This window comes from Siphateles boraxobius, unplaced genomic scaffold (assembly GCF_051911475.1).
Source record: "Siphateles boraxobius isolate OS27281-9 unplaced genomic scaffold, OSU_SipBor_1 25, whole genome shotgun sequence".
Classification (NCBI taxonomy): domain Eukaryota; kingdom Metazoa; phylum Chordata; class Actinopteri; order Cypriniformes; family Leuciscidae; genus Siphateles; species Siphateles boraxobius.
Window position 1 is genome coordinate 15,989,281 of NW_027508866.1, and position 27,583 is coordinate 16,016,863.

The 27,583-nt window shown below is 36.1% G+C and overlaps 1 protein-coding gene across 1 annotated transcript in view; it reads left to right on the plus strand.

Annotated features, from left to right (window-relative positions):
* Window positions 1-27,211, plus strand: part of zmat4b (zinc finger, matrin-type 4b) — a 29,077-nt gene extending 1,866 nt beyond the window's left edge. The window contains exons 2-7 of the mRNA XM_077242005.1: window positions 2,377-2,478; window positions 7,532-7,621; window positions 12,874-13,030; window positions 18,684-18,908; window positions 21,605-21,701; window positions 26,985-27,211. Of these exons, the coding sequence (XP_077098120.1) occupies window positions 2,377-2,478; window positions 7,532-7,621; window positions 12,874-13,030; window positions 18,684-18,908; window positions 21,605-21,701; window positions 26,985-27,000 (687 nt within the window). The 3' untranslated portion in view covers window positions 27,001-27,211. The remainder of the gene's footprint in view (window positions 1-2,376; window positions 2,479-7,531; window positions 7,622-12,873; window positions 13,031-18,683; window positions 18,909-21,604; window positions 21,702-26,984) is intronic.
* The last annotated feature ends 372 nt before the right edge of the window (window positions 27,212-27,583 follow it).

A 27,583-nucleotide genomic window follows, 5' to 3' on the forward strand; every position in this document is an offset into this window, starting at 1 on the left:
ACCCCTAGGGTCAGGAAAAAGGGTTTGAAAACAACCATTATTTTATTTTTTATTCTTTTATCATTATTCAAATTTCAGTTGGCAATGCCCTTGAATCACAAATGAGCCCTAAGCAGTTGTTTGCTCAGATCTGGCCCCCCGAAGTTGAATCTAGAGCACCATAATATCTCCCATGACAACAATCTCAAAATGGATGTGAAGGAGTAAAGAGGCATCAGAGCATGTGAAAAACATGTAAACTGCAGAATTATAGGGTTGTTTGTTTTTTTAAAGCTGATTTTAAAGTAGGCCATTTTGTATGCCTTATTGTCTGTGTTCATACTTTTTTTTTATTATACAGTCTTAAAAATAAGGGTTCTTTATTGGCATCTGGTTCCATGAAGAACCTTTGAAGGTATCATGACATGGTTTTTCTTTGGGGTTCACTTATGTTAATATTTAACCCCTCTGTCTAATAATGATCCAGCTCCTTTAAGGCTGATCGCCAGTGGTGCAATAATATAAAACTATTTGTCAATGTTTTGCTCAAGAGGCAGTCATATGAAAATGTATTTGCCTGTGTGATGTCACCAATCCCACAAAATCCAAATGAGCTGTTTTTTGGTGCTCGGTTACAATGCTTTTTCTTATTATGAGGTGGGTGTTTTAATGAAACTTGCCGATGTTTTAATACAAAGATGTCAAAAGATCAAGAAAAATGTGATGATCCCTTTAACACGCAGGGAAACTTTTTATTGCACAAAAGGAACTTCAGACTAGAACATCAACAGCCTTTTGGAACCTTTATTTGTAAGAGTGTAGATACTTTCTAATTAATAAAAAATACACCTGCTGAATTTGTTAGTTCATCCAAAAAATGGAAAATTTGATCATCTTTCACTCACCCTCCAAACCTGAATGACTTTCTTTATTCTGCTCAACACAAAAGAAGATAGTTTAAAAATTTCTTTGTTCATTCAATGAAATTTAATGGGGTCCAATGTTATGCTGTTGGACCCCATTAAAGGGATAGATTTTTTTTCACCCAAAAATGAAAATTTGCTGTTAATTTACTCATCCTCAGGCCATCCAAGATGTAGGTGTGTTTTTGTCTTCAGTAGGTCAGTAAGGAAGATTTTTAGCTGAAACCGTAGTCCTTGGTGATTTACAAAATGTAAATCGATGGCTACCGTCACTTTAAGAGTAAAAAAAACCTATACAGGCAAAACAAAATTAATACAGGTGGCTCCTGATGATTCATTGAGGTCTTATGAAGTGCACAGATCAGTCTGTGCAAGAAACTGAACATTATTTACAACATTATTACCTGTCATCCACAGCCTCTGCACGTTCATGGGATAGTTCTCCCAAAAATGAAAATTTGCTGTTAATTACTGGCAAACGGTCCTGAGCGCGTTCACAGCAGTCTAGAGCGCAATCTTCCTGTTGCATAATGACGTATGCATGGAAGCTCAAACGTTGGGAATCTGTAAAAAGTCAATCTTCCCAATTGAGATCATGCAAGCGAACGCAATCACAATTTTTAATACAGGTTGCGGCATCCAGGATAAGCACAAGTACGTACCACTTTGATGAACAATACAACACGCTCATTGGGTGAACTATCCTTTTAACAAAACTAGCAGGAACACTCTTCAAAATATCTACTTTTGTGTTTCACAGAAGAAAGAAAGTAATAGAGGTTTGAATTTGAAATTATACAAGGATGAGTAAATGATGACATTTTGGATGAACTATCCCTTTAAGATCCCTGTCAGGTGCCAGGAGCTTTCCAAACGAGAGCATGGTTCAAATGGATGACCTCACCTCCTTGTGTCATTAAAATCTCTCCTTATTATGACCTACAATCATTTTGCAGTGTCTAGATTATTAAAGGTCAGTATTAAGTTGGCGTCAGATGGTCCCAGATCAGCACTAAAAAGATATCTTCTACAGTATGCCACTGCTTTCTCCTCCAGGCGTATATAGTTGTGAGTTGTTGCCTCTTTTGACATGGAGCAGTGCCAGATTTATCTCTTCTTTTGTCTGTCTCATTATACACCCCTCCTCTCCAACCTCCCTCTCCTTTTTCCAAAATCAAAATGTCACAGAATTCATCAGTTTGCACAAAGAATGTCACTCTACGATAAACCCAAAATGTCACAGCGATGAAATCTTGAATGATTGATGTCGGTGAGGTTATGAGTGTACACCGAATATTGTTTTATTATCCAATTAAGTGTTTATTTTCTCACTGTGATACTATTCAAAAGTTTGTGATAATGAGTTTAGGAAAGCAGAGATGGTCTCGCAAGACCTCAGACCTCATCTAGTTTGGAGTATTCCTAATGAATGTGTGAAACCAATAAAAATACTCACACTGATATTCCTCTACAGATGAAGTCTACGGAAGTGGATCCGGGGTTATTCACTGACAGCTACTGCAAAGTGTGCAGCGCTCAGCTTATCTCTGAGTCACAGAGAGTCGCCCACTATGAGGTGAGTAACACACACACTCACATTCACACAAAGCATAAACATTTACTGATAGCTGTTAATTTGATCCGCTGTCAATAGTTTTCTACGGTCTGCTGCGCACTTTCTAAAAGAGGGCAGATAAGTAGGCTAATTAGATTTTTGTAGCTAATATTCATATGCAATTAAAAAAGGGAATTTCAACCGCCATCAATCATAGTATGTAAATAAATTTTGTTTTTGATAATATCAAGCTAGAAATGTGAGGAGATTGATATAAAGCCCAGTGATGCCCCCATATGAAAAATCATAAATGAGATCAAAAGTGCATCTATATCTCAATTATTTCTCCCAGATAACAATGAGATTAAATGACAATCGACTGGAGATTTTGGTGCAAGTCTCCTCTTGATTTTTCTCTTGAGAAGTAGACTCTGGTAAGTTTGAATGGTAGTGTATATTTACATTTATACATAGAAATTAATTTGGTGGTCATTATTTATTTGCTAGGCTATGTTTAAATTATTTTAAATTTAAAGCACATTTAAATTAGTTATAGATCAACTGTGCTTTGGTAATAACCCCAATAAATCCACTTGAACCAGTACTGATGCAAGTCACGTGACAACCCAAATTGCCCTTTTTGCGTAAGCATATTAGTACATTTAAAAAGAAGTAATTGCTTTAGTTTATTTGCATCAGTTAACGCTTCGCTGATGCATAAACCACAGTGGGATGAGCCATTATCGGGACGCAAATGGATCACTAGAAGCTTTCTTTCTTCATAAAACTCTCCAGTTTTTTCCTCAGCAGCTCGCTATGGAGCCACATTATTGCTGGCAATTTCAGAGCTATTTCCAAGTCAGATAATTACATAGAATTGAATATCTGCATTTGTGATTTGTCAGCGGTTTGTCAGTGGTCAGTGAAATCTCAGTGGTTCTCTGAAACACCCAGCTGTTCCTCATTCGCTCCTTTCACCCAACACCATTTCACCAAACAACCTGAGGAATTAAATGTATAATGGCCTTTATATTGCACACCAATCATCCAGGCCCATGGGCCAGCTGGGGCTCCCTAATCTTGATATTTGATATGATATAGTTGTTTTCCCAAAATAGAGACTATTCTGCTTGAATACTAGCCCAGTGGTTTTTGTCTTTGCAGTCTTATCGGGTGCATCGGCCTGATTTGAAACCCAGAGAGTGGTTGATTTAGATGCATCATATTCTTTTTGCATCATATGTCATTACCTCAGCCATGAACAGATATTTCTTAATTATTGCCTCTTAAATTTGCATGTCGCTCTGGTCTCCTGAGGGAATGCAGCCATGTGGTCGACACTTGGGCTGGCTGAGAACCAGCTGTTAGCTTGTTATCCCAATCTAGAGTCTGGTCTCGTCTGTAATATAATGTCTCTCATGTTTAAATGATGAGGCTTTCAACATGAGAAGTTCAGGTTTTATCTGACCTTCTTGTTGCTTGGCTAGGTCATGCAGGACTGCTGTTGATTCATGGATCGGGGATGTTCTTGACTGAATGAAAGATTTCTAAAAGATATTTAGAGATTGCTATCACACTGGGTCACAGTTGTACAGGTAGATGAGGAATATGTTTCTTCAAACAAAGAGTTTGCGATTTTTATAACTTATTATCAGCATGATTAATAGGAGGTGACAGCAGTGACCACTCATTGTTTAAGTGGCTTTGGTTCTGAAAGAATTTTTTCCATTTATTTTCTCTTGCTGGTTTTACAGCTGCCAAAAAGATAGTTGCAACAAGACGGAAACCTTCACATACTCTAAATAAGCAACAATGGGTGCTTACTTATATAGAGGTTGTTTTTCTTGAATTTCCACAGCACACATTCATGGGGCAAAAGAAGAAACCATAAGACTTTGGGCTCAAACTTTGGAGTAGCTTAAATATCTATTGGTTTGATTTAATTTGAGGAGAACCAATTACCCACCCACCCTTTTCTCTCTCTCTACCTCTCTCTCTGTTCTTGTGGCTGTCTTTTCTTTTGTTCTATCTGTTTCATTGTTCACTGTTTGGGATTTTTAATCTGTTGTTTTCTAACTGACGTAGACTTCTTTTCAGCGTTATACCACTGTGTAACAAAGTTAGAAGTTGTGGGAAGGAGGATGCGGGAACCGGCGAACACTCAACAGACTTTGATACAAAAAATGAAACAAATACAAAACGAAAGTAAAAGACAGCAGCCCATCACAGACTGCTGTCACATATAACAAAATAAAACACAACATAAATCCTGGCGTCTCTCGTTCTTCACAGTCGTCGCTCCTCCTTTTATGCTTCCGCTCCTCCGTGAGAGACGAGACCGGTGCGTCGCCCAGGTGTCACTCATTATCAATCTCGCGCCATTCTCTCACGGCCCTCGGCCTCGTCCTGCTCGCCACACGCTGGTTTAAGTGTCAAGTGCAGCAAATGCGGCTCCACCAATCAGCATCAAGGACCGGAAATATCCTTTTTATAAATATCATTTGTATATAGTCTACTGTTCATAGTCATTTGTATACTTTGCTGCATTTTATTATGTCTTATTTGTTTGTTTTGTGTAGATCTGTCATATTATTTCATATGCTTCCTCATAAACTTGTTAAAAAAAGTATCAGTAAAATGTTTCAATTTCCTTATTATTTATGGGGCAATATGCAGTTTTTTATGGTAAAATATTGTTAAAATATGACAATAAGAAGTTTTTGTACAGGGAAAACTATGAAATATAAATTATAGAGGTATATTGGTTTAAAAATATTCAATTAACCAATACTCAATTCAATATTCAAATGTTCAATTAACCAAAAAATACAAATAAATAATAACTCAAATAGGCTGATATATATTAACTTTACATAATTTAATGGCATAAACAATTAGGTATGGAAAGTGCCATTCCAAAAAGAAAAGTTTGCAACAACTGTTTTTTACAGTATTTTTCCTTAAATTTCATTTTTACATTGTTACAGTGCTTATAAGCTGTTTTAGGTGGTAAGGAAGCTTGATAATGTCATTAGCAATGTTTTTATTTGAGTGTACAGTCACTGCTGGCATTTTTTTCTGACTTTTCTGATTGGTGCATCTTTCTTTGTGATTACTGTAATTTTTCAACTAAGCACATTCTACAAAAGCCTCGTGTTAGGTCTGTATTGGAAGGTTTGTATGTTATTGATAAAATTAATAAAAATGAGATAGAGTTACACTTACAAAACCCTTCACTTGTGCTCTAGCCATCAAATGTATCGTAGAACGTACTGCATGTTCCCCATTACGCCAGAGTAACACATCTGCTCAACAGCGCTTTTGCTTTTCTGTCTTTTTCCTCACAGAATTCAGAAAACAAACCCCTGAGTTGTAGGCTTGTTATTGTCAGCCGGTTGGTGCTATAATGAGGACGGTAGAAGTTTGCTGGAGACGAACGATGAGGCCGTGTGGTCATGCATTTAATGAGACTGATCCCAGTGTCGCCACCACCCCGCTGAGAAGAGCCTAGCTTACAAGAACAAACAAAGTCAACGCTATAGCCTTAGCAGCTTCGCTTATTATAAGAGAACAAACAGTTAGGATCAATGCCAAACATTTGTCAGAACCACCTAACTGGGGATGCTGTGGCATCTTTATGCAACCCGGGTAAATGCAGACACAATGTAAGTGATTCAGTTGATGTATTCAGTGTCAGATACCTAAAGCATTGCATCAAAGGGCTGAAATGATCAGATAAGCAAGAGGAGAAGGAACAGGTGGGGGAACGACTCAGGGCTGACTGATGGGATCAAGAGTATCCCAGGTCAATTAGCACCTCGCTGCTCTACATTGAAGCACCTCACAGTGGTGAAAATGTGCTCTAGCGAATGAGAACAGTGGAATATCAATGGATCAGACACAAGGTCTGCTTGACTAAATGCATAAAGTAGCATTTGCATAATGACTGAAACAGTTACTTTGAGGTTTAAATGGAACAGTGCAACCTAAAAAGTCATCATTTATTCCCCTCATGTCATTCTAAACCTGTATAAGCTTATTTCTTCTGTGGAACATAAATGGAGAAGTTAGCAGAAGATTCAAGCTGGTGTTATCCATAAAATCAAAATTAATATGAGTCTAAAAAGGTAACATTAAAGCATGTTGCGTCTTGAAGAAATGAACTGCTTATCTCAAGAAGCGTTTCAAATTACGTAATCAAATTGAAAATGTTACTAAATTTACTAAAAGTGTAAGTACAAAACACCATACATTTGAGGATACAAATATATACAGCTAAAAAAAATGAAAGGAAAAGAAAACATTTAGCAGAATGTTGTTTTCCATACAATTAAGTTGAATATGATCCAAAAAAGCATCATATTAGGGTTTTTCGAACTGGGATCTGGAGGAAATTTGAGGGGAAAAAGACTAAATGTTTTTTTTTAGGGCTCACAGTTTTTAGTTTCTAATAGACAATTCTTTAATTTCGTAAACAACACATTAAGTGGGTCTTTATACATGAGAACATACAGTGTATTTTATTTTATGAAGATATATCGAGTATGAGTTAATTGGACTACATTTATGATACTTTTATGCTGTTATTTTTGTCATTTACATTCATAAAAATTTCTTTAATGTCTGATGATTCATCTTTTTGCCTTTTAAATTTCCAAAAGTCCTTTGTCTTGCAGGCAACCTTACTGCAACAAACCGTTTTAGTTTATGGTGGCTTTTATGGAGATTCACTATTTTGGGGCAGATATCTCCCTGCTTGATAATGGATTGAAGAACCCTCTGTGAGAATGTCTCCTCTGGTGCCTTTTCACTGCTCATATGGTTGGGCATTCATCTGCTACACAACAATCAATACGGACCTTTATCCACCCACCAGAGTGATCATTCAGAGGGGCAGATCAAGCTTTGAGAAATGAAAGCAGTAGTCCATAATTTTGGTCCTGTAGCTCTGATGAGAATCGTTTGGGTCAGGTCTGACATTGCTTAGCTTGATAATCATTGGTGAGCTGTTTTTTGTCAACACTGGAATGAAACTGGCTACTTGTGAAACACTCTCTATCTCATTTTCTTGCAGAGTCGAAAGCATGCAAACAAAGTTCGCCTGTATTACATGTTACACCCAGTGGATGGTGGCTGCCCTGCAAAGAAACTTCGGACAGACAATGTAAGTGAAGAAATATGCCTACATATGGCTTTTTAATGTACATGCATTGGCACTTTGTTGCTATTTATGCTATTTGAATTTGTTAGATTGCAGGACAAAAAAGATACTAGCACCAATTCCAAGCCACTTTCCTTCAAAAAAATTGAAGTGGGCAGTTTCATTACTCCATTGAGGAACCCAGATGTAGCTACCAGGAAAACCAGTTTTATGTCCACAACATATTGATTGACATGGATGACCTGCTCGTCTAAGCCTATTACTTCTGCCCAGTCCCGCATTTCTCACATTTCAGGCTATCATTGGGGTTTAGTGATGTAGTGGATCTTTTAGAAGTACGAAGAATTACCCAATCCATTTTGTTACAACTTTCACATGACAAGCTGTCACTTCATGTCACACATGGCTTGTGAATGTCTGTGATTTGGACTGCTGAAGGTCTAGAGGTTTCATGACTGGTACAAACTAGTTGAGGTTTTGCTCATTTTGAATGGATATATTAGGCATATTTTTGCTAAATATGCAAAAAAAAAAATTTGTTCTTGAGTGACTTTTGAAGTGAATTACATTAAAAAAAAACATGCACAAATCTGTGACAGACTTACATGATTTGTTTCCTCTACAATACAATTAATTTTATTTTAAATAAAGACTTATTTTACAAAATTGTATTTATTTGTTGACAGGAACTTTTGCTTGTAGAACAAAGTCTGTTTCAGATTATAGTTTATTCAGGCCAACTCTGATTGACCTGAATATTGTTAATATAATATAATATAATATAATAATCTTAAACAATATTTGAGTCATGTCACACGAGTAGCCGTTCGATATCGCTCTATATAAGGATGGCTGTGATTCAGGCAGAGTGTCGTATGTAATCACAGCGTGCTGATATACAGCAATGTCGCATGGCTATGAGTGTTATATTGCGTTTATACAACGGCAGCACAAGTGTGTAAATTAAAAAGAAACTAGAGTGTCTTTAAAACCCTCCTTTGTACAGAACTACTTCCTTCAGCCACAGATTCAAATCTCAAGTTTACAGTTAGACATCAGTTAGAGCCTCCATTACTAATTCTAAAACGTCACTTTAGAGCTAGTAACGATGGAACACTGAGTCGCTTCATTGAAGCTCATTGTATTATGTAAAATAGAGTGTTATGAGAGAGAGAGATTAGGCCAATTCACACCACAAAGACATATGCCAACAAACAAGTTGGCCGTTTGATTTAGAATGTTATGAAATATAACTGTCATGTTCACACTGCCCCAGCAAACCCTAACCAACGCCGACAGGGGTAACACACTGATCTGACAAAACCCAACAAACGAGTTTGTTGCTGTTGGGCTGTGCGGTGTGAATTGGTATATAGACTAAGCTAGTGCATTACCTGCATCTAGCTGATATTTTTCAAGTCAATCTTATATTCATAATCACAAGATCAGTTTGAAAGTCTGCTGAGGAAAGCGATATCTTTGTCTTTTTCCTTTTAACTGTTAAGGGGATTTCCTACGACAGCGCTAGTCAATGCATTTGTAAGTTGCGTCTTATTGTTTACAACCTTGTTTCAGTCCCTTTTAAGTCTTTTGTTACTGATTCACTCATAAAGACAGTCTTGCTGCCATCTGATGGTGTAATAATGTAACTTTCACTGAAGTCGAAATCACAATCACTAACGGACCCTTTTTCAATACCAAATGCGGCATGCTATTTATATAAAATAATATTTATTGAAAAATAATACTTAACTAAACAACATTAGCCATCAAGTATAAGACATTTGTACAATAGGAAATAAACAAGCAACAGTTCAGTCAAAAGTACAAATGCAGCGCTAGTTATAGTACAAGATTTCAGTTAAAGGGGCATTCGGCAACTCTAGATATTTCTCCGCTGATTTTCACTTTTGTTGTCGCATGTTTTCTCAACGAGCTCCTCCTACAGCTGTGGGGCTTATATTTCACAACAATGTCGTAAAAAAAAACTCACTTGCGGCACCCTTCTCCCCCTTTCTACCGCTGCTCATGTGCATTTGTTATTATCGGAGCCGGCCAACTTTATCGTGTGGAGCTATGTCTACCGAGGTGGGTAGTACATCATACACATTGAGGGCAGCGTGTGTGTTTATGTCGAATTAAAATAAAGCAGTTCGTGTTTCTCGCTTGTTCTCGCTTCTCAAGAGACTTCCTTTTTCTAATATACCGGGACGTTAATCCACATGTTGCAAGGTTGGTTTTCCACCTAGGAACATTAGGGGGAGCGGGGAAAGTCACCATTCTCACCAGATCAGGTTATTAAACCATCCAAATGATTTCTAAACGGTTTTATTAAGCTGAAATAGTTGCCGAATGCCCCTTTAAATTAAAAATATAATGTTATGAAACGTAACTTTGCCCCTAATGAATTATATCTCATGTTTAAACACTATCTACATAAGAGCCAGCAGCATCTTCCCGAAGGCAGACCGAGATGACGCTGTTGTCTGCGTGTACATCAGCGCTGAGCGGCGGCTGACGGCCTGGAGCTCAATCTCCGAAAGCGTCTAAACAGATTGTAAAATAGGCACTATGATCTAAATGAGTTACATATTTGAGGTCTAAATAACTACATTCTCAGTTCTCACCTAAAATGACAACCGCCATGACAGTCGCCACAAGCAAGTGATACAAATGGTGAAACTGTTAAGGTGATACACAGGGCAACTTTTTGATCAATGTTGCTAGGCAATCTTGCCGAGCGATTGTTGCTTGGGATATATTACTCTCTGGATTGCCCAGCAACATTGCCCAAAAAGTTGCCCTGTGTATCATCACCTTTAAAGTGCTATTAGGAAAATATCGCACGACTGGAAAAGGCTCTCAGCCAATCAGATTCAAGAACCAGAAAGAACTGTTGTATAAAATATAATATAATATGACATAATATAAATGTAATATTTCATACGATTGACATACAGTCAGTCATTATTGGAGGACCACCATTATCAACCACTGTTATGGCATTTGAATTGGTCATATAGTTGAGATTAATATTCAAGAGACACAGTCATGGAGATCAGTTCAGAAAATATTACAAGCATTTTGAGGTAATGTTGGAAGCTGCTCCACATGGAAAAAGGGGTGTTGTAGGGTGCAGATGGCAAGACAGATTTTTCTTTTTTGTTTTGTAAAATGTAATCGTTGCTTGCACCTGTGTTTTACCCTAGTTCTTTCACCTTTTTTCATGTACTTAGCTCGACACTGTGACACATCCCCTGTGTGTGGTTGAATCAAGCTCAAGCTCAAGCCTAACTGTGTAGCTCTGGAAAACATTTGTGGTGACCTTTTCTTGAGATATATAAGCATAGCATTTTAACCTTGCTTACACTGAATTAGCATTAGATAAGAAGACTATTTTAATTCAAAATAACAAAATAAAGTGACACACTTATAAAGCTTCTATTGTATTTCTTTGGTTTATCTCACTCTAACTCATAATGTGAGTTAGAGACAGGTTTGTTTTCTCTTGTCACTGCCAGCAATATTAAAGAATTAGCTTGAAATTAAAAGAGATGCTTCTCTCCTGTGCAGACGTGATGAATGTTTCCAATCAAGGTCAATATCTAAATGGACATTGACGGTTTGAGCTGGAGATTGGTGAGGTCTTTTCCCTCGGGAGAGTAAATAAAGACATTATGGCGTGTCAGGAGAGGAATAACAAGAACAGAATGAGTGGACACCGATCAATGCCCCGTGAAGGGAAGACAGACCTCAGTTCAAGCTCAAGGGCTATAGAACAATTAAAGCTCAGAAAGTCAATCAGGTTCTCATTATTTAATGCTTAATGGAAAATTTCATGAAAGAAAAAAATTGCAGTTCACTCACCATCATGTCATTTTTCCGTGGAATAAAGGAAAAAATTTAGATTTAGATTTTTTTACCACAAATGACAGCTTATGGATTGTTTTAAGATACTTTTATGGTGCTTTTGGTATTTGTTGTTTTTTGGGGTCCTTTTTTAAGTTTGACAGACATGGTCACTATAAACTGTTGTTATATTGCAAAAATTGCATACCGATTCTTCAAACACTACTTTTGTATTATAAAAAATAACAGTATACAGGTTTGAAATGACATGATTGTTTGTAAAAATTACATAAATATTCCGTAAAGACTGGAATATTTCTTTACTAACCTCTGCTCTTAGTTTTTTATTTATTGCACGTCATTGACCAAGCAATTCCACTTTCTTAGTGCCCAGGATATTGACCATTGATTTATATATTGATCTGAAGAGCAGATGTACCTGTAAACAGTGAATAAAGCAATAGCTCAGCAGTAATGCTGGAGAGTAGCTAACGAAACTTATTGTGACACCAATTTTGATTTAGTGTGATTTAGGCTTATGTATGAAACAAAATTCACCGAATCGAGTCACTGTGAAGAAAATAAATGGCATTTTAGATGTTGTTTTTATTACAAAACATTTAGCTGCTGTCTACTGCTATGTTTTTTCTTGTATAATCACACACACACACACGCGTACACACACACACACACACGCGCACACACACACACACACACACACACACACACACACACACACACACACACACACACACACACACACACACACACACACACACACACACACACACACACACACACACACACACACACAGACAGACAGACAGACAGACAGACAGATAGATAGATAGATAGATAGATAGACAGACAGACAGACAGACAGACAGACAGACAGACAGACAGACAGACAGACAGACAAATAGATAGATAGATGGATAGATAGATAGATAGATAGATAGATAGATAGATAGATAGATAGATAGATAGATAGATAGATAGATAGATAGATAGATAGATAGATAGATAGATAGATAGATAGATAGATAGATACTTTTTCAAATAGTACTTTGACTGTACTTTAAACAACAATGAGCTTTTACCGAAAGTTTCAAAAATGTCAAATGTTAAGAGCCAAATTTCAGTCAAGATGAGAAACTCAGAGTGGTTACATCAGTGCAGGAATTCGAATATATGCTATACCGTTTTTAGAAGTTTTTAAATTACTTCTCCACAGCGCGACCCACATCTGCCAATTTGACAGACAAATTTCATATCTTCCTCTTAAAGTTATGATATAACACATTTGCTTCATAAATCATTCTGTTCTCCAGTATTATTAGCTGAAGATGATAAATGGTCCTGGTTAAAGGATATCAGAGTACATGTCTGTCTCTGTGTCGTCCCAGGGCAGTGCGGAGGGAGACGTGGACAAGAACAAGTGCTGCACGCTGTGCAATATGTCATTCACTTCAGCGGTGGTGGCCCAGTCACACTACCAGGGCAAGATCCATGCCAAGAGACTGAGGCTACTGCTGGGGGAACCACCTGCCATCACATCTAAAGGTAGGAGCTGGGGGTCTAAGATCAGCTCCACACTGACTAGATCACCATATTTATGAAGGCCAAGCTGTTCCTGGATCAGTATTCATGTTCAAATGAGTTTTACACCCATATGACGTCTTAAGCAGTCAGCGGGGAAGTGGCCTGTTTAGCCATGGACAGACTCTGAATATTAGATAATGAGGCAATTTGTTCTTGAGAATGAGTTCATTATTATTAATGCTCAAGTTATTATGCAAAACCCCCTTGTAATCGCAACGCAGTGCACTGAAAGCTACTTAGAAACCTTAACAACTGTTTAACAGTCTCACAGAGCCATTAATCGAACCCAACTGCATAGTAACGCACAGTTTCACAGAAGACCTTAGCAAGTGTATAGCAACCACCCACAACACCCCAGCAACAACATATCAATACAAAGTTTCTCAGATCTTAGCAACCGCATAGCAATACACTAAAAACTAATAGAGTGCAACAGTCGGGTTCCGGAAGTAAAAACTCCATTCATTTTCTCCATAAGGAAACTGATTTTGAATGATAACTTTTAAACCCTTAAAGACAGCCTTACTCTGAGCTACGAGGTTGCTCAGATGGTTATCCATGGTATTTGGCTGTCAGCCCGTATTATTTCAGCTTATTTTTTAAAATAATCGTGTTTAACAGTAGAATTGTTTTTAACAGTAAAAAACTACATTACCCATGATACTGTACAGAAAGTTGCACCAATCAGTGAGTCGAAAAAAGCAACATGTAGACAACAAGACTGATAGATAGATAGATAGATAGATAGATAGATAGATAGATAGATAGATAGATAGATAGATAGATAGATAGATAGACAGATATATAGATAGACATACAGACAGACAGACAAAAAGATAGACAGACAAAAAAGCAAGTAAAAAAAAAAAGCAGCGTGTGCCAAAAGGTCTCTTTAGCTCCGCCCACTCTCATGAAGCACTGCGAATGACAATCAAAAGTTTGTGGGGAAAAAAATGAATAATAATACAAGAATACTTCTGGATCTAGCACACACATTTTCAGAAAATGTAACAATAACTAAATTAATATTAAAGTTGACAAGTGAGTTTCACAAGTTTGCAGTATATCAGGACTCGGATGTCCTATTTTCCATTCACCCAAATGTGAGGGCATTAGGCATATCAGAGGTTTGTGTTCTCGAGACTGTTGCTTGTAGCATGTTTATGATAAGAGCAGGGACTTTAGCAGGAACAACACATCACTGACTCACTTAGCATGCATAATTTCGCGTGGCCAAGATACCTGAGGGTGCGAAATGACCCAAAAAAGAAAAAAATGGAAAGAGCTCAGAAAACAATCCAGAATGACTGCTGGATATGCAGAAACAGATGAAGTAGGAGTGTACTGCCATTTCTCATTGATAAAAGACAGGAATCTCTTGATGTTGTTGTGTTTTATCCAAAGTGTCCATCCCATGCAACACAGTATATCAGGTTAAATCCATTCACAAGACTTGATTTGACATTTTCTGCACAAAAAGTGAGCTTTGCCTGTTTAATCATCCACATCAGGTGGCAATCCTATGTCCAATCTCTTAGAAAGTAATAGTGCACCTCTCATCAACAAGTCTCATGATTTAATGTGATTTTATGTCCACAGCACAAATGGTGCGGGACGAGTTACGTGCATGCTGACTTTTTAAAGTGTTTGTTCAAATAGCAAGCCTCACTAAGCAACACCATTAAAAACTATTAGTACATAATAGGGTTCATGAAACTGTCCTTTTGTTGTTTGTTCAGCAGTTATAGTAGAGGCTCAGCATTATTCAGTTACATTTGGGCGGTTGCTATACGGCTGCTTCCGCCGTCATAAAGGTCTTACTACATGATGATGATTTTTCTGGTCGGAATTTGTTATGTTTTACATATGTGGCGAAAAATGCAAATTTTGAGGCAGTTATGTTTATTTTTGAAAACATGTTTCTAATAAGTAACTAGCATTTGGGGTTTGACTGTGTGGAGTTGACGTTGCATGACAAAACGTCCAAGTATATTTAACACAGACCTTACACTGAAACCCCCCATTTTAAAACCCTGTAGGAAAATCTCGAGGGAACCAGTGGAGAATTAGACTTCCGGGTTTTGACGTCACTCCTGCACCACTCTATAATGATAAGGTGTAGATGAAATGGTCATTGTCAAGGATGAGGATATCATTTTATTAAATTACCATTGAGCGTCATTGCCATTATCAAACCGGTCCACTGCAGATCTACACAATGTAGATCTGCAGTTAATTACTGTAACGCTAGTTTGAACAAGATATTATCAAAGCTACAAATGGTAACACATAAAATTGTTGATCTTTTGCACCTGCACCCCTTTCCCATAAACAGACATAATGTCATAAGAAACAGGTACAAAACCGTTCAAAAGCCAATAAGATTTTGCAATTGCGAGTTATAAAGTCTGAAGTGTGAGATATAAACTTGCAATTGCAAGTGAAAAAAATCAGAATTGCATGTTTTTTCTCGCAATTGCGAGTTTACATCTCGCAAATCTGACTTTTTTTCTTGCAATTCTGACTTTATTTCTTGCAATTGCGAGTTTACATCTCGCAAATCTGACTTTATTTCTTGCAATTCTGACTTTATTTCTTGCAATTGCGAGTTTGTATCACGCAATTCTGGGAAAAAAGTCAGAATTGTGAGATAAAAAGTCACAATTATCTTTCAAATTGTTTAATTCCATGGCGGAAACAAGCTTCCATACTGTTCTCTATTTGAATAATTTTAATGAATTTTCAGGATTATTACTCCAGTCTTCAGTGTCACATGATCCTTCAGATATCAGTCTAACTGATTTGCTGCTCAAGAAACATTTCTGACTATTATCAACGTTGGAAACAGTTGTGCTGCTTCATGAAACAGTGATGCATTTTTTCCCCCATGATTTTTGGATTTAAAATAGAAATGTCAAAAGAACAGCATTGAAGTTGAAATCTTTTGTAACATTATGTCTTTACTGTCGCATTTGATCAATACAATGTATAATTGCTGTATACATTTTTTAATTAGTTTGATTAGTACATCCAGAAAACATGTAAATGGCAGAGAAATGTTTAAATAATACGAAATTCTGCAGTTCTCATTCTCCATTTGTTATGCCGATAACATAATTAGCAATTTAAACATTTGTATATTAAATTGTGAAAAATTTAATTTTTCACTTGTGGTCTCAGACCACTGTTCATTGTCACTGTAGCGTTTCATATCACACTCTGATTATGTGTTATAATGAAAACAACCTTCCATTCAAACACCTCAGGGAACCTGAGACGGAAAGAAGAAGAAAAAAAGGGAAAAGAGTTATTTTGACACCTTCTATAAATACACCTGTAGAGCTGCCAGAATCTACCCAGATATCCATTTGAAAAACAGGAGAAGAGCCAAGACACCCCATTTGTGCCATCCACCGTTCCTATTTTCTACATGTTATGACACGGGATAGCTGTCAGTGTAGTCTTATGTTTACCGTTTACTATAACTGAGCATAATTAGCATCTTCTTAGCTTTTTAATAAAAATGCACTTCTTTAAAACAAACAGAGAAAACAGAAGCTTACACCTGCTAGTGCGAGACAAATGACCGCCCGTATGTTCATGAAACAAATTCATCATATTAGTGTCATGCGATTCAGAATGCACCTTATTAAGTTGCAGCCAGAGGGGACATTCTGTGTTTCTAATTTGCGGCCTTTACCCATGAAATATTTCAAACTGACATGAGACTGTGCCCTATGTCTTGACAGGTGAGACAGACCGCAAGCAAAAAATGTCAATAGAATCACATATGCATGTCTCCGAAATTCTAATATGCGTTATTAATGCTATCACACACCTGCTGTTGTTGCTCCGATATTAGTAAATAAAATGAGAAATGGATTTAACATTTTTAACTGTAATGCTGGCTGTTATCTTGTGTTGGTATGTTGCAAATGATTTAAACTACAAATATGTTTTGTTTATTTTTCTTTTGTTGCAAAAATGTCATCCCTGCAGGACTCTATTAATAAATAGTTTTATCAACAAATATACAGTATGTATATGTTATGTATATATACACAGTTGTGGTCACAGTATTGGCACCCCTGGTAAATGATCAAAGATGGCTATAAACATAAAACTGCATTGTTTATCCTTTTGATCTTGCATTCAAAAAATTGGCAAAAATCTAACCTTTCATTGAAGTAAAATAATTGATAGTAGGGGGGGAAATATAAAAACTATTAAAAAAATTAATGTTTTTCTTCAAAACACTTTGGCCATAATTATTGGCACCCTTTTATTAAATACTTTTTACAAACTCCTTTTGCCAAGATAACAGCTCTGAGTTTTCTCCTATAATGCCTGATGAGTTTGGAGATCAGAGACTATTCCTCCATACAGAATCTCTAATTATTATTAATAATTATTGCCCTGATGATGGAAATGGGGATTTTCAAATCTTGAACTATTTTCTTAAATACACTTTCTATTTTGTGATGCTCAACAATCTTTTGCTGCACATCAGAACTATATTCTTTGGTTTTACTCATTGTGATGGATGATTAAGGGAATTTGGCTTTTGTGTTTCCTCATATTTATACTCCTGTGAAACAAAAAGTCACAGCTAGACAATTTCATGTTTCTAGTCACCCTGGTGTGCTACACATTTTTAAATTTTAATGGTAATATACTTCAGAGATATTTTATAAATGTTCATAAATATTCTAGGGCTGTCAAAATTGTGGCCAGTGTGTTTTGGAGATTTTTTAAAATTTCTTATTGTGACTTACCCCGCAATTTCAATTCTTTTACTTCAATTAAAGGTTAGATTTTTGCTATTTTTTTTATATAAAAGATCATAAGGATAAACAATGCAGATTTATTTTTACAGCCATCTTTGATCATATTTACCAGGGATGCCAATAATTCTGACCACAATTGTGTATCTCCTGTATGAGTGCTAAGGCTCAGTTTCTCTCTCACTCATGGAGTTTTGTTAAAGGACAAGTTCGGTATTTTACACTTAAAGCCCTCTTTTAAGATCGTTTCTGATTAAATAGAACGGTTAAGATTGAAATGTGGATAAATGCTGCTGTCCCGAGAATTTTCAGTTTCTTTGGCACTGGAACAATCATTCATAAAACGCATTAAACTTTAGTTTACAAAGACGTGAAACTCACCGAGTGGTCTGGGGTGTTCACTGATATGCTCACACAGAAATCGCTGCAGATGCTTTCCAACAGGTTTTATCGTAGTTTTTGTCCAACTCCATTGACTTGTATTGGATGTTCTGTGAGGTACATTATTACGCCGCTGCTGGAAATGGAAATAGGGTTGTTTGTATTCTTTCTGTAGTTATGTAGTCGCGGTATCGTAGGCTACGCTATCCAAACATTGGCAAAGGTGCATTATCGCCACCAACTGGGCTGGAGTGGAAATGGGTCCACAGTTTTACAACGAATGGTAAAACACCTGTTGGAAAGCATCATTGGTAGCGATTTTTGTGTGAGCATATCAGTGAACACCCCAGTAAAATACCGAACTTGTCCTTTAACATAAATAGTCTTTATCTGTAGCCTGTTATTGAACAGAGCGCCAAGTATACTAAGTCTGTTTTGCCCTCTTGCAGAGGTGACAGCCAGTTCAGATCATATGGTGACTGAAGATTCCCCGGGAAGTCCTTCCGTACACGGCAGGCTCTCACACCGCTACTGCCAGATGTGCAAGGCCTGGTTCAACAACCCCGGCATGGCTAGACAGCACTATGAAGGCAAGAAGCACAAAAAAAATGCAGCCCAAGCTAACCTCCTCGCACAGCTGGGTAAAAGTCTGGAGGATGGAGATGAACTGAACGGTATGTTCTGAGAGGAACAGACAAAGCATGGATTTAAAGGGATCGTTCACCCAAAAGTGAAAATTCTGTCATCAGTTATTGTCCCTCATGTTGTTCCAAACATGGTTTTCTTCTATGGAACACAAAAGAATCTGGAGCTTTAAAAAGGATACAAAATACCATTCAACTATTTAAAAAGTGGCCTATGCCACTTTGTGTGCGCTATATTCCAAGTCTTTTGAAGCAATTCAATAGCTTTGTGTAATGAACCAATCAAAACAAAGGTTTTTTTAGTTGGATCTTTTTTTTTGTAAATCGTTGGGCTTAATTATTCGTTTACTGACTTACCTGGTCGGTAAATTTCCAGTTGAATTTTCAAAATTTCAGTCTGTTCATCACACAAAGCTATCGTATTACTTCAGAAGACTTGGAACATAGCGTGCAAGTCATATGCACCAGTTTTATGATTTGCACTCTTTTTAAGCTTAAAAGCTGAAATTGTATTTCATGTAAGGGTGACTTATTTTATTTTTCTGTGGAAGAATGAAATCCAACATTTTCATTCTGGGCTGAACTGTCTCTTTAAAAAAGTACATTCAACTGTAATGATGTTTGTTTTCATCAGTCTGTTGTAATGGCTCATGAATAACCCCGTCGTAAATGCCAACATTTAAGCACAGATATCATCTTAGCATTGACCATCCACTGTTTTACAGGTCTCAGTAGAGGCATTTTAATGGTCTTAGAGTCTTTTACCAAGCAGGCATTTCATTAACGATTTGCATTATTCAGCAGATAGCTAAAGAGTTTTCGTACGAGGCAGTTATCAATAGGTAATTAATGGCACGGCAAAGAGTCTCCCCGAGCACAAGATCTTTGCTCGCCAAACAAACCGTCAATGGCTGAAGTTGCAGACAGCAAAGCCACCTCGTTGGTGAGTTGACGCGCAGAGGGACGAGAACCATTTCGTGGGAGGTGTTTACCAGCTGCCATTTAGCCAAATGTTGGATTTAGATTCATATTGAAGTGTCCTGTCCCTCACGTCACGCTTGTGACTCATAAATATGACTCATTGCTGCAGTTTTCATTAAGGCTTCCCAGTACTGCACTCTCGGGATTGAAAACACTATTTTTGTGGCGTGCTTGTTATAGTGTGGTGAGTTTAAAATATTAGTCTTCTATAAACGTAGACTAGAATAGTATTTGACATGCTAGTTCTACTCACAAGCAATTGTCTGTTTTAAAGCCGTTAGTGGTGCTAACAGCAGGGGCCTGAATCAATACTAAATAATAACGGAATCCCATTTTATAGCGTTTCAATCTGACTTCCCACCTCACAGGAAGCCAGCAACTGATTTTTCGAGCTTCACATAAGCTTATAATTTACTGGTCTGTCCTAGTTAGAGGCGGAGAACAGATTTGGTGTAGGAAGACAGAGCTGTGGGAGGATACGGCTTATCAGTGTATTTCACGGCCCCTTCTGTTATGTTTTTAATCATTGCAAATCTGGACAATGCCGAAGAAAAGCTGAGGCAGTTTGGTTCCAAAGATGAGGGCAACGTAATCTACGGCTTTGATTGAATATAGATCTGTGGTAAATGGTATTGATGAGGCTCCTAGATGAGCCTCCATTCATTATCTGGCCTGATCGCTCAGATACTCGGATAAAGAAGATTCCTCTTGTTTAAACAGAGGAGGTTATTGCTTTGTGGCATGTGCAAGGGTCATGTGGCACATGCAAGGGTCATTTAACACCACCCATCTCCCCATAGTAAATCGCATCACGTGCTAAATGTTTCCACGTGTATAGGCATGCTCTTTAAATATATGAGTCATGTTTGGACATAAGCTTATTTTCATGTGTGATGGAGGCATATATATATATGATTTCATGCATAACCTGTTTACTGGAGCATGGATGCCTTCATTTTGTGCCTTTATATATGAATGAATGTCACAGAAACAAGTCCACGTGATATTTTATACCAAAAAACAAAAGAAATGGTTGTATATTTTATTATTACATTAATATTATATTTTCCATAAAGAAATGTATATCTATTTGTAGAACCATTAGGAATTTCTTTGCATTCTAACATTATTACTTTGATAATTAAGCATTTTTGTTTTAGTCTCATTAGTTGCAATGGTTATTTTCAATAGTATATATTGTAAGGATCTATAATTTAGGGTACATTTCAGATCATCCAAAAAGTGTAAATACAATATGCTTTCTCAATAAAACAATGATTGGTTTCAGTTTATATGTTTTATCAGTGTAACTTATCTGCTAGTTGGCAAGCTAAATCATAAAAAAAATCCCCATTTAAATATAATTACAAAGAAAAACTGTTTTAAATTGTTTAAAAATGATATGTTTCTGATATGTAAATAGTGTGAAAATGTCTTATTTTCTTTAATTTTAGAGTGAAATTTTACCAAGACCATTATGGTATTGCATTATGGTAATATATATATATATATTTTTTTTTAATTAATACCAATGTGCTTTATTCGGGCTGTATGCTAAGTTACCTCATGTAATTCATGTACTGTGAAGAGATGGCCATATGCTCATGATTCGAGCTGTCTGTTGGCGTTTGTCTAAATAAGTTATTATATTTACCCTGAGAGAAGGTCATTTGCTGTTGGTTTGTATGAAACAGCATAGTTAGTTCTAGTCTAATAGATGTGTATGTATTTATGTATGCTCTTAGGCCCGAAGCGGAGTCACACATGTGAGGTTTGCAGTGTTACGCTCAACTCCGTGGCACAATATCACGCACATCTGCAGGGCTCCAAACACCAGAACAAGTGAGTTTCAGCCATTGCATCTCATCTTGAACAAAAAAAAAAAAAAGACAAGAATCAAAGGTAAACCTGCAGTGAACCTCATAATGTTAATGTGACAGAAAATACATCTCTACAGTAATATCAAAACGCACATTTTATTAAAGCATAATAAGACTAGGCGAATAAGCTCGGCTAATGATTCAGTGACTCACTCATAACACTCAAAAAGACAATCACTGTAGCCAATCTGATGCCTCGATTGTAGTCTTGAGGTTTCTTCTGAGAACAAACATGTCACAATATTCTACATTTAAATAATTACTGAAATTACTGAGATGAAAGAATTTTTATCTCACAATTCAGACTTTTTTCTCAGAATTGTATGATATAAATTTGCAATTGCAAGTTATAAAGTAAACATTTCGATATATAAACTAACAATTGCGAGTTATAAAGTCAGAATTGCGTGATATAAAAAATTGAGTAATATAAACTCAGTCTTTTTTATCATAACTGGACATTATAACTCGCAATTGCGAGTTTATATCCTAATTATGAGAAAAAAGTCAGAATTGCAAGAAAAGAAGTCAGAATTGCGAGAAAAAAGTCAGAATTGCGAATTCTGAGAAGTAACCTCGCAATTGTAAGAAAAAAAAAGTGAGATAAAAAGTCCCAATTATCTTTTGTTTTATTATTTGATGGAAACAAGCTTCCATACCCGACACGTACACACAAAAAAAGGGACGAGGCCTAGCTGAGTTGCAATAGTAGTGTGTTGAAACTGGCGGTTATGGTAAGGGACGTGACATTTCTGAAAGACTCTCGAATGAGTTGATCAATTACAACACACTGTTCCAGCCAACCAATCAGAGCACCTTTTCGGATGGAGGGGCTTCATAGAGACGGGAACTAAACAGAGTGTTACAGACAGACTGGGAAAAGAGATGCTGCAATAATTCCTATTAGTATACCCCAAAAACAAAATCAAGACTTTGTAAAAGGGCATAATACTGTCAGTCCTCTTCAATTGCTGAGAAGCAAAATCTCCACCACGGAAAATGTTCAGCATTCAGAGACGTCATAATATTTGCATTACTGAATTGTGATTTTGGTCTTGGCTTGTATATATGTAACCATTTATAATACTGTTATTTTATTGTAGTACAAGCACTAGTATTCAAATCTAGTTACTATTGTTATTAATTATACTGACATGTATTCGTTGTAATGCGGACACTGTAAAATGCTACAATATGGAAGTGCTCGAAACCAGTACTCATAACAGCAGACACAAGGTGTTAACTTGCATTGTGTTCATGCGAGAGAAGTTAATGGAGTGTTGTATACACGATCAATATCTGCTCTGAATCAATATTCCGCCTGACTGGACCATGTCCTCGCGGTACCGTACAGGCCACAGTTTCCATGGGAAGGCTGCATCGGAGCAGGCAAGGCAAGGTCAGCGCATAGCGTGCTGGGATCCGTGGAATGTTAATTAGGTAGAGATGAAGGAGAAGGAACGTGAGATGCATGATGGGAACTGGCAGGCGTGTCCAAGCTGTCACAGAGTGGCACGCAGCGGAATTTTTCCACCCTCTCTCCTTGCGTGATGTGTTCATAAGCATGCAGAAGAAGAAGCTGCGATGAGCGTACACAAGGACGGCCCTCAACAAATGGGACCCTGAGGCACATTAAAGGAGCTAATGTTTTAATGCGGCTGAATCTTGAGAGAGAGGCTTTAGGGGAAAATAATACTTATCATCAACACTAATACTACTAAACTTTTTTATGTAGCTTCAGTCTTCATGTCGGTTACATTGTACTTAATGATTTGATCCATTGTAATTAAAATCATACACCCTATTGGTGTCCCTCAGGGTTCAATTTTAGGCCCCATTTTTTAGCATTTATATATTTCCCCTTGGATTGCTCTTAAGATCACTCAGGCTTAATTATCGATTCTATGCAGATAGTCAGATATATATATATATATATATATATATATATATATATATTTACTCTAAGTCTGGTAAAAACTTGGATATTATTATTATAAACAAACAAAAATAACCATGTCAACTGTTGTAGATTCATCTCAAAGACTCAAATCTTTTGAATCAATTCACACAAAAATGTATTGTTGGTTTAGTTATCTTTCTGCAGGTTAAACAGTCATGCTAGTTCATATTAGGGGACAAGTGACTGTTTTTCCATGTTATGATCGAGTCATTGAAACAATTCACCTGATTTGTTAAAACCGACTTTAAACATACACTATTGGTCAAATGTTTAGAAGAATTAAGATTTTTTCTGTTTGAAAAAAAGTCACTTATGCTGAACAAGGCTGCATTAATCTGATCAAAAATACAGTAAAAACAGTAGTATTTAATATATTAAAAATGCATTTTTTTCTGTGATGCAAAGGTGAATTTTCAGCATCATTACTCCAGTCTTCAGTGTCACACGATCCTTCAGAAATCATTCTAATATGATGATTTGCTGCTCAAAGAACATTTATTATTCTCAATGTTGAAAACAGTTGTAGTGTACGTTTCCACAAAAATGTTAAGCAGCAAAAACTGTTACAATATTTTATTAAAATGTTATCACATTACTTTTTAAGCATTACATTTTTCCTTGGATGTTGTCTCTTATACTTTATATATCTCTTATTTGTGACTACGGTTGGGAAAGCGATCACTCGTGCACGCAGGGCTTGAAATGGAAGCTTATGCGTATGTTCAGTAAGCATGTTTAGTCATGGGTGCTTAGACACTCCCTTTGAACTACTCACCTCAGTAAACACTGCTAAACAGATCAGGGGATTTGGTTGTTCGCCACCAACATTTCATGCTTTTTGTGTTGTCCCAGTTTGTTCATCTTTGAATCCCCATTCCATTAACCTTACAAACACATTTAAACTAATCATTTGACTGGGTGCAAGGAGTCACAAAAGGTCCGGAGGCCGGTGTCCGAATCTCTGGAACTCGGCTCAATTGAGCGTTTGCTGCCGGATTTGGAAATTCATTGGCGGATCAATGCGAGAACAATGAGTGTCGCTGCTGGAGTTCTGTTTGGGTCACTAATCACACACCCTTAATCAGTGTTAATGAAATTACTAATGAATGAAACTACTAATGAAAGTGTTTTTTTTTAGTTCACACAAAGCACATAAAAATACTGCAAGATGTTAACGTACAAACTATGCAAAACATAACTATTTTATGAGGTAGTGATTTTCTATGAATTTGTGGTTTGTACGGAAACTTATGATTTTTTAATTGGCCACCATTTCGCAAAACGTATAATAATTACTAATTGCCATGAGAGTGCATTGCTTAAACTGAAGCGTTTTTGTATAGCGGGTCAATTAGCTAAACAAAGCGAATCCAAGATTAAGCAGGTACACAAAATAATTTTTATCTTCACAAAATTATACACTGTAAAAAATTATATGATAAATAAGTTATGACTACATGTTTTTATATTACTTTAACTTATCACAATAACTTATAAGTTATACAAGATTCAACTCAAAGTCAGTTTAATGCAATCTAAGTTGAAATGACTTAAACATACAAGTTGATTGTACTTAATTTAAGGCAGCAACTTTTTTTTACAGTTTACAAACGCACAAGTGAACTTGAACTAAGTACTAGTCAGAATGTCACATTGTAAATATGCTAATAAATAAAATGTTAAGATTTTACAATATTATATTACATTAGTGTACTTAATGTATTTGATTGATGCATTGGTACATATTTAAATGTATAAAGCCTATAATGTTTAAATATTTGCTTACATTTTAAACTTTCTTGTACTCTAAAATGTTATTTTTGTTTACTAAAATTATCGGCTTTTGTTTAACCATTCTCGCCGAACGGTAAGGAATGGTTCCAGTTATATTTTTGAGCTTGGTTCAGGATGGCACGATTACAAAACATTCTCACCTATAGGCCGGATCGCCACAGAATGGAACGGTTAAAACCCCTTAACTGTCACGATCCCGTATACGGGATATCTAACTTTACTTCGCTATATTACTATTAAATCCTAATCTAATTACGACAAACTATGTATCGTTGGAAAGGTCTAAGACTTCTAAATAGATATTTTAGCGCTGTTTTTTTCTTACAAATTATGTTTGAACAGTAATATATGAATTTATGACAAGAGTGCGCCTCAAAAAATCGACGTCATTACAGGAGTTTCGGACCTTTGTCACAAAAAGTCGACGCACAGACTTTTAATAATTGAAACTTTGTTTTTTAATGCTAAAAGTTCATAATAAAACATAATCTAGTATTTGTCAATAAAAAAAGATAAAATTATATTTTAAAAAGTAAAGTAAGAAGTCCTCTAAAAAGTATAATATATATTATATATATATAGGTATCATTTGAAAGCTTACGAACTCAGAATTCCTCCTGTGAAAACCGTTTTGAAATTGGATGTTGCGTTACCATAGAAACGGTATTTTTTTATTAGGCCCCTCCCCTTTTGGGCATCATCTTTCATAATTTATTATCAAAACCTTTTCTAATATTGACAAAACACATATTGTCAGAAAGGTCTGAGTCTCAAGGTTCCATATTTAGTGACAGAAGTGATATTTGGATAGAAATTTATGAATTTGTTACAGCAGATTGCCATACAATTAAATTCAATGGAATGCAATGGCACCCGGTGGCTATTTTTGGTACTACGCCTAAACAAAATCTCATGGGAACTTCAATTTTTGTGATATCAACTTGAAATTTGGAACACAACTTGGTTAGATATATAGCTTTCATTTTATAGTAATTTTATAGTACAATTTTTTTTGTAAAATATTTATTTTAGATTAAAAATATATATTAATAAAGTATATTTGATTTACTGTAAATGATAACTTCCATAACTTTTTCATACTTTAATTTATTGAAGTGCTTTCACTTCAGTAATAATCTGCTGATTGTTTTCTTTAAAAAAAGACCAAACTTAGGTCTGTATTCCAAAGCATTCTTGAATTACCACCATTTAAGTTTGTATAGTGCATTTTAATGTCAATTATTAAAAGGGGGGTGACAGCTAAGATTAAGCAACAAAAAAACATTTTGGACCGACGGTAGAAAAGTGACTTTAGAAGGCTATTTAGCCAGTAAATTGGACTAAAAGTAATGATGAAAAATGTAATGCATGTCAAGGCGATAAATAAAAAATACAAATGACTAAAATGAAAAAGAATATATACATATATATAAAAAAACATTAAGTAAAGCAAAGGCATGACAGGCAAATCTGTTTCGATTTCCCTCTTAGCATGAAGAACAAATGAAGTTTTATGGAGCATCTCTACTCCTGAAACTGAGGATCATTCTGTGGAAGTCAAGGCAGGTTCTGCCCCTCCGTCTCAGACGAATGACAGCGATATCTGCTCATATTCTCTTGATCCATTGTGTTTATGACAGTGGTATGGACACTACCAGTGCAGATAGAGACATGTTGATAATGGATTACTATGAACCACAGTGCATTTTGCTAAATTAATAAAGGCATGTAGAATGGGCACAATTTTTGTTTTATTTAAATGTGTTGTGTTAAATAAATTATTTTGATTGTTATATTGTGTTTATATTTTAATTTAAATGTACATGTAAGAAATATACATTTTGTATTAGAGTGAAAATGTCAATCAAATATCCACTGAAGATGTATTATATTTCCTTGTTTTATTTTGTACATAAAATCTGAGGGAATTGTTATCTAATGATATTAAAATGAGACATTTTGAAGCTGAATTTAATCAGATTCACAAACGTAATGGACCGAAGTACAGTTTTAAGTCATCTTTCTTTGAAATCTTCATTATTTCAACAAGACTTTACAGTGATTTGTGTTGCTCTAAATGTTCAGCAAAA